The 7,724-nt window shown below is 34.2% G+C and overlaps 1 protein-coding gene across 1 annotated transcript; it reads left to right on the top strand.

Moving 5' to 3' along the window:
* Positions 1-463: 463 nt before the first annotated feature.
* Positions 464-7,401, top strand: LOC145634182 (uncharacterized). Its single transcript, XM_081685598.1, has 14 exons — positions 464-696; positions 787-875; positions 972-1,059; positions 1,674-1,773; positions 1,870-1,943; positions 2,084-2,155; positions 2,296-2,373; positions 2,721-2,845; positions 3,350-3,422; positions 3,581-3,642; positions 3,961-4,338; positions 5,082-5,181; positions 5,775-5,990; positions 7,094-7,401. The coding sequence occupies exons 2-13, from the start codon at positions 793-795 to the stop codon at positions 5,973-5,975; spliced, it is 1,434 nt and encodes a 477-aa protein (XP_081541724.1). The 5' UTR covers positions 464-696; positions 787-792; the 3' UTR covers positions 5,976-5,990; positions 7,094-7,401.
* The last annotated feature ends 323 nt before the right edge of the window (positions 7,402-7,724 follow it).

Here is a 7,724-nt window from a genome sequence, read left to right as displayed (position 1 = left end):
GCTCATACATAACACCTATAGGCTATAGCTATTTTAAATATGTAACCCAAAATATGTATTGAATTTTTTTTAAGCTATTTTTTCCCCTAACAATTAAAGAACGAAGTAACCTAATAATTTTAGGATACAAAATTTCGGATAATATGATGTTCAATAATAATTGAATTTTTTTTTTTAATAGTACAAGTACGTAAACAAATTTAACTAATATAATCTATATTAGTATTTAATCAAATAATTTTTAATTCGATCTGACTCAATCCGACACGATCCAATAATAATCCGATTCAGATTACAATTAATGTGAGCACAATAATTTAACATTAATCAAATATAAACTAGATCGGACTCAATTAGACCAAATCAAACCCGACTCAATTACCTAAATTGATACCTATATACCGGGAAGTTTGTGACCCTATCCAAAATTCCAAACAAAAGTAATTTTAAAAGGATTGTTTATTAATTCACCCCGACCCAACTCCTTCGTCTCTACCTTTGCTTGTAAAAACAAACTCCATTGCAATTCCACTTCTAAACCTCTTTCAAATTTTCTTCCTTAATTTCCCCCAATTTCAATTAATTCTTCATCAATCTTAATTCTTTAATCTCATATTTTAATCATCATCTCATCAATTCTGGAATTCAATTACTCCTCAAAATTCTTCCGGAATTTGAATTTGAATTTCCAAAAAGGTTTGACGAACTTAGTCGTAATTTGTTGATTTAGGGTTTATAAAGGTTATATATTTCATAATTGATGTTTGATTATGATTAATTTTGAAGGTTTATATGACGAATCGTAAATCCTGTTGCTGTGGAATTTGTGAAAGCTCAAATCTTGCTTCAATTTGTACTGTTTGTGTGAATTACAGGTAAAATTGAAGTCCAAATTTCTGTGATTTTGAGTGTTTAAGCTTGAAAAATCTCGTCTCTTATGTACTAAATTTGGTTGATTGAATTGAGTTCAGATTGAATGAGTATTACACTTTGCTGAAATCGTTACGAAGTCGCCGTGATCAGCTATACTCGAGGCTAACTGATAAGTTAGTTGCCAAGGTTTGATTTCTTATTACATTGCAAAAATTCTGATAATTTTGATCACCAATGCTTCTGTATAAGTTTTTTCAATAATCGCAATTTTCTAGGGATTGAAACTTGGATGCATAGTTCTTAAGGATAGGAGAGAGATTTAGATAGAGAATCGTGTGATTACGAGAGAGATAGAGGGAACCATTGGCCAATTAAAATAATGATTTTTGCATCTTCGCAAATAGGAAACCATTGCAATTATTAAAGAACGAAGGAAGCATAATGTAGAGTATGTAGGGTATTTGATAATATTTTTTCAAATGCAGCAAAATCAACTAAAAAGAAACAAAAAATCGGTTTACATAAGGTAATTCCATGACATAATGGCGCGTAAATCAGTCTGATCTCTGATGCTGCACCTTTGTCTGGTTTGGACATCATTTGTACTATTGCGCTTTCAAGATATAGCTGCAGTATTGTTTTTAATGATTGAGATAGTCGTGTTTTGTTGTAATTCATGCTCTTTTAGCATCATATTACTTTTATTGTGGAATCCATGTATGTATGAGTGGTCTAACTGAAAAAAATAAGAGAAGAAAATAGTGAAAAGGAAACTTATATGTTTTGTTGTTGTCCAATAGGGAAAGACTGATGAGCAGATTAATTGGAAGATAACGCAAAATGAGAAGATTGCTGGGCTTAAAGAGAAGCTACGTAAATCGAGAGAACAACTTCTGCATGGTTTGGAGATTTGTTCTTGTTCCATACTTCTTATGGTTTTGTTGGCTAACCATGGCATGAATATGTAACAGTGGTTTATGAAATTATGAATGGCAGGGAAGTCTAAATTGGAGAAGGTGTCTAGTGATCTTAAAGTGACATATGGGTTGCTTGATTTTTCTAAAAATATGGTACTCACTTTGCCCCCCACTCTCCTTCTCTTCCTTCCATATTGTTCCTTGATGTGTCATGGTTTAGAGTTTAATTGGTATGTTTCAAAATCTTTCAGATATATATTTAAACGTTCTTATTTTCTTTATTTTTTGTTTAGTTAGAAAAACACCGCGTTGAACAGCTGGAGAAGTCTTATCCTAATTGGATATGTACTCAGAGTTTGGGGCATGTAAGTATTTTGTTATGTATGCCCTTAACTAGGCTTCTTTTGTATTTTGCAGTAGATAATATAGGCCAGCTAATAGGGTTTTTTTTTTTTTTTTTTTTTTAATGGCTTATGTTCATATGGCTCTCTCTGATGAACTGTAGATGGCAATAACTTCAGAGCGTTTACATAAACAATCGGTTATTATAAAACAAATCTGCAAATTGTTTCCACAACGTCTGGTAGGTTCCATAAACCCTTTTGTTTTCTTCAGTTTTGGCATCTTTAATATTTTCAAGTTGGATATTATATCATGGGTACTTTTAACTGTGCCCAGGGACATAATTGTTAAAGCTCTTTGCATTTCTTTCACCTTTTCAGTTTTACTTATGATTAAATATGTATGCCTAATTGCCTATATGTTGCTATTTTTTTAGTTTCCTATTTTTTTTTTCTCTGTATTTATAATGTCCGAGCAATTCTGTTTCTACTGAAAGCTGAAATTTTGGTTTGCTTCTTATGAATGTTGCTTTAAACAGATTTAGTGATACTTAAATCTGTGCTCTGAACTCCCTTCTGATTTTCTCAGGTAAAGTTGGATAATGAGAAGAAGGATGGCTTTAATGGCCAATATGATGTAATTTGCAATGCTCGTTTACCACGGGGTTTGAATCCTCATTCTGTTCCATCGGAGGAGCTAGCAGCATCTCTGGGGTATACACATTACTTTTTTTTTTTTTTGGTTGGGGTGGGGGGGGGTGGGGGGGGGGGGGGGTTATGTTTCTACTGGTTAGAAATGTCATCATCATTAATATTTATGTATTGCGGGTAACACTTTATGATTTTACTAACTATAACAGGGATTGTGACCATGTTGTCTATGTATATAGGATGACTTTTTATGAATCTCATTTTTATCATTGGATGTGATTGGGTGAAATTATGAATGGAGTTATTGATAACTTTATCTATATAATGGTTGAGAAATTATAATTTTTTGTCCCGTGTATCAAGATATTAAGTGAATATGTAAGCAATAAAAGTAAAGTGGCAAGTGTAATGTTTCAATGAGAGCACAAACGAGTTTCAATGAGAAGTGGTGTTCCTGCTTTGTCAGATGGAGTTCTGTTTTATGCAGTGAAATTATTTAATGCATATATTGATGTTGTACTTTCTCGGAATGTTTAAATATGAAATACTAATCAATAAACAAAACAGGTATATGGTGCAACTGCTGAATCTTGTTAATCATGTCCTGTGTCTGCCCGCACTTCACAACTCTGGTTTTGCTGTAAGTTCTCATTCAGATGCTTGATTGTCTTAGAAACCTTATATTTCAGCTGTCCTATTTAATAGTTGGGAATCTATTATCTGTGTTTCACATATAAGTTTGATTCTTCTGCTGTTATCATTTTTGCTGCTATTCAACATTCCTAATTCTCTCTTCAGGGTTCTTGCTCTCGAATATGGCAACGGGATTCTTACTGGGATGCTCGTCCATCCTCTCGAAGGTATCAATTTAATATCTAGCTTTGAATCTATTATTAGTTTATAACTCCCTCTATTCCTTTTTGTTTACCCGACTTTCCTTCATTGGGATGACCCAAAGTATGTGGACCATTCTTTATGTGACCACTAAGTTTATTTTTCTACTTTCTCTTTTTATCTCTATTTTTTCACTCGTAAAAAAGCATTCCAAACCCCAAATGACAAAAAGGGACAGTTGGTGTTACTCTAGCTGGTATGCTTGAGGATTTATATCCTGATTGTTGCTTTTTCTTCTTAATAAATCATCTCAACTGTGATATTTTTTTTTCTGTTATCTGCAGCAATGAGTATCCTCTTTTCATTCCCAGACAAAATTGTTGCACTACTGGTGGAGAAAACTCATGGTCTGAGAGATCAAGCCATTTTGAAGTGGCATCAGTAGAATCTGAGAGGAAACCCAAATTGGATCCTTCTGGAAGTATTAGTTTCAATTATTCTTGTGCATCACCTCATTCGTTGGAGACCCACAATGATTTGCAGAAAGGGATTGCTCTTCTTAAGAAAAGTGTGGCTTGTGTGACAGCATACTGTTATAATTCTCTGTGCCTGGATGTTCCCACTGATGCTTCTACTTTTGAAGCATTTGCAAACTTGCTTGCAACTCTTTCGTCTTCCAAGGAAGTCCGTTCTGTTTTCTCCCTGAAAATGGCGTGTTCAAGGTTATCTAGCAATACTATCCTAACCCAAAAAATTATTGCATAAGTCTTTTTTTAATGTTTGCTGTAATAGACTATAATATGCATCATTTCTAGAATCAGCCTATGTTGATGCATTTTCAGCATGTGAAGGGAGCAGAGATTATTAGCCTATCTACCTCAACCATTAATACAGCATTACAGATATACAATATGATTGTGATACTGTAGTGAACTTGTTGGAAATTATAGTATTATTTTTTTTGGTATTCCTAGTCCTGCCATGTCACTTTTTTTTGGACTTTTCTGCATACATAGGGTTGCACGATATTCACTGCTCATTATTAGTTTAGATGTGTGTGATTTGTGAAATGTGTAGTTTAGTGAAAAAGATAATTTAAGATACTAGACATCCCCCTCCCTCCTCCCTCCTCCCCCTGTATCTCTGTCTGGAGAATTGTGATGATTTTTTTTAGCTCTACTCTCCCCCCACCCAACAAAATGAAAAAGAAAAAAACTTTTGAATTATGTAAGACATTTCTGATTTAGATTGAAGAGCGTTGGGCTCACACAAGTGGGAGAACACAGTTGCCATACATGAAGGCTTATTAAGTAATCAAATCTTTCCTGGGTTTGTTTTACCAAGTTTCAATTTCTAGTTCTTATTAGTTTCTTTGCTTCTTCCTTATTGCCTTTTCATTTATATCATAACCAAGTTTAACAAACCTGACTATTTCTTACCATCCTCTCCCACTCTCTTTTTTTAGATCATGTAAGCAAGTTCAGCAGTTGAACAAATCTGTGTGGAATGTGAATTCAATGATGTCAAGCACAATGCTGGAAAGTGCTCATGCACAACCTGCAATGGTATGTCTTCCAGCTACAACTCTGCTGTATTTCTTTTTGGACTACTAAGCATGGCAAAGCCTCCTACCCTCCCCAACCACCCCCTCCCCCAAAAAAGTATGTGCGAGATTTTATGTATCTTGGTCTTGATTTTGTATTATGTCGCCGTCTTCCCATTTGAACATTTTGATTTCAATTGATACATGTTGATTGTTGATGCTTCATCAGTCGTGCAGTGTGGCACTCGAATTTCTGAAATCAAGTTTAAGTGTTACGTGCAAAGAATGCATCATAGATGCTGTATATGGAAACGTTGCCTTAAAACTTCATGTTGCACGGAGGATATATGAGCCTGGCACCCTCAATCCCCTCCCCCCTCTCTTTCCAGAAATCCAGAATCATTAGTCTGTATGCATCTTTAAAATCAGCAGTGTTTTGCATTACCGCATATGCTTGATTTGTCATTTATTTTATTTACGTCAAATATGAGCTAGTTTTTATGTTGCTCTTATTTTCTCTCCTGAATGATTGTTGTTTTTCTGTTTAATTGCATGGTAGTATTTCTATGTTTATAGACTCTGTATTGTTATACTCATTTTAATTTTCTCATGCAGAGAAATATGTGGGATAAAAACCTTCCAAATTTTGCTCCCAATTTTCTATATGTCAATGAAAGTGCTGATGCTAGTAAGAATGAGAGCGTCTTTGATGGATGGGACCTAGTGGAGTATCCAAAATTTCCTCCACCGCCATCTGAAACTGAAGATATTGAGCACTGGACTCGAGCCATGTTCACTGATGCCACAAAAAAGTAATTGAAACCAAATCATGTAAGTATTCCTTAACAACAAAGAACTCAGATTAATTCTTTTTTGCATGCTGTTATGAGAAGATTTAGTTCTACCCTGCTTTTTGTTTGATCAAAAAAATCTTTGATGTTGCTCCCTCTTCTCCTGGCAATTGTTAAAAGACAGTTTTTTTACAGCCATTTCGCTTCATTTGTAATTTTGTACAGAGCCTCATTTGGGTTTAGAAAACCTTTTGGTAAAAGATTAATACGGAGTAATAAAAAGAATTTTTGGCAGTAGCCCATTAGTCCACTGACATTCCATTTTAGTCTCTTTTTCTTGAACTTGACTTTTGTGACTTTCCTGGTCATGTATTCCCCGACTCCAGGGCTTGATCTGCCTTTCAATGCCTATCATTCTAAATACTCTGTACTCTTCAAATTCCTGAAGACCTTTAATAATCATGACAAATTATCTTTAGCTTTCATTTAAAAAAAAAAAAAAAAAAAAAAAAAAAAAAAAAAAAAAAACTAGTGTATAAATGTTATCTTTGTGATCTTCATTTATCTGGAGTCTGGACATTTTCATACTACGTAACTGCCAAGTGGTTTCCCATAAACAAATTTATTGGATCTAGATGAGTGAGTAGCTGCTGGGGTAGCTCAACTTACCTTTTTTAATCTCTTGCCTATGTTTTTTTCCACTGTTAGATCTTGTATGCAGTATGCATGGAAAATATTTTAAACAACTTGTACTTTAGCCTTCAACTTGTTATTCATGCCAAATACTAATTTGCAACTTTTTCGTCATGAAAGCCTTATGTGAAAACACCCCTTTTTTCTGGCGCTTTAGGCCATGAGTCAACCCAGTCAGGTGAAATTATAATAATTATTCTGCACATTGTTATTTTTTGTGCTAAAACTCTGTTGATTTAGGGCTCATTGATCATTCTTAATGCTTGATAAACAGGGTAGCAAAATTATGCTATACCTAAGTAAGATTGAGGTTTCGGTTTTAAGTGCCACCGTGCATATCTATATTCCTGTTTGTCAACCTATATTCCAAGCAGCAGATATCTCTTTTGCTGCAATTTGTTTTCCCAGAATGAATTCTGAACCAAATACTATCCTTTGTTTCTATTGCAGGTAAATAATGTCATCAAGGTTAGGCTTGAGTTGTGGCAATTGAAGAAATTTGAGCTCGACCTGTTTAGCTGTAAATACGTAATCTCCAGCTTATCTGACCCATGTAAATGCGGAAGTGTTTTAGGTGATATAGTAATTATAGGGATGAGGTAGACCATGATATTATACTAACAGTGTAATCAGTTTATCACATTTATTGAGTTTATGACTGATTAATGTGGGAAAAAGAAAATAATGTAAGGTTTTTGGTTGTATATATAGAAGTGCGAGTTACACAAATACTCTGATAATCAAAATCTATTTTCGTACACATTTATGTAATTGTATCCAAATTTCTGTAGCTAAAATTCTTTAAAATCACTGTTTTTTTTCAAAATTTTCTTAGATTGATTCGTCAAGAGGCAATCATTAGTCAGCTTTTGGCCATCATAGTAAAAAATTATCGACACTCTCTTAAGCTCCCTGCTGGTATCGATTATGTTCAAATCCTTCTAAGAAATTCAGGGTAGATCACCCACAACAAAATCCAAGGCAAATTTGCTTGCTCATGTCTTAGATTAGCTCGCTTTAATTAACAACCATGGGTAGATTGAGACTCTTTGATCTATGTTGGAATCATATATTGGCTTGC

This window comes from Chenopodium album, chromosome 6, assembly GCF_948465745.1.
Source record: "Chenopodium album chromosome 6, dcCheAlbu1.1, whole genome shotgun sequence".
NCBI classification, from domain to species: Eukaryota; Viridiplantae; Streptophyta; class Magnoliopsida; order Caryophyllales; family Amaranthaceae; genus Chenopodium; species Chenopodium album.
This window is presented reverse-complemented; position numbering and strand designations above follow the sequence as displayed.

Excerpts from the sequence above, each read along its gene's own strand:
- LOC145634182 (XM_081685598.1), top strand. The coding sequence starts at position 793 with ATGACGAATCGTAAATCCTGTTGCTGTGGAATTTGTGAAAGCTCAAAT. Across the intron at positions 3,643-3,960 it reads GCTCGTCCATCCTCTCGAAG|CAATGAGTATCCTCTTTTCA; the intron begins GTATCAATTTAA and ends TGTTATCTGCAG. Across the intron at positions 4,339-5,081 it reads CTGAAAATGGCGTGTTCAAG|ATCATGTAAGCAAGTTCAGC; the intron begins GTTATCTAGCAA and ends CTCTTTTTTTAG.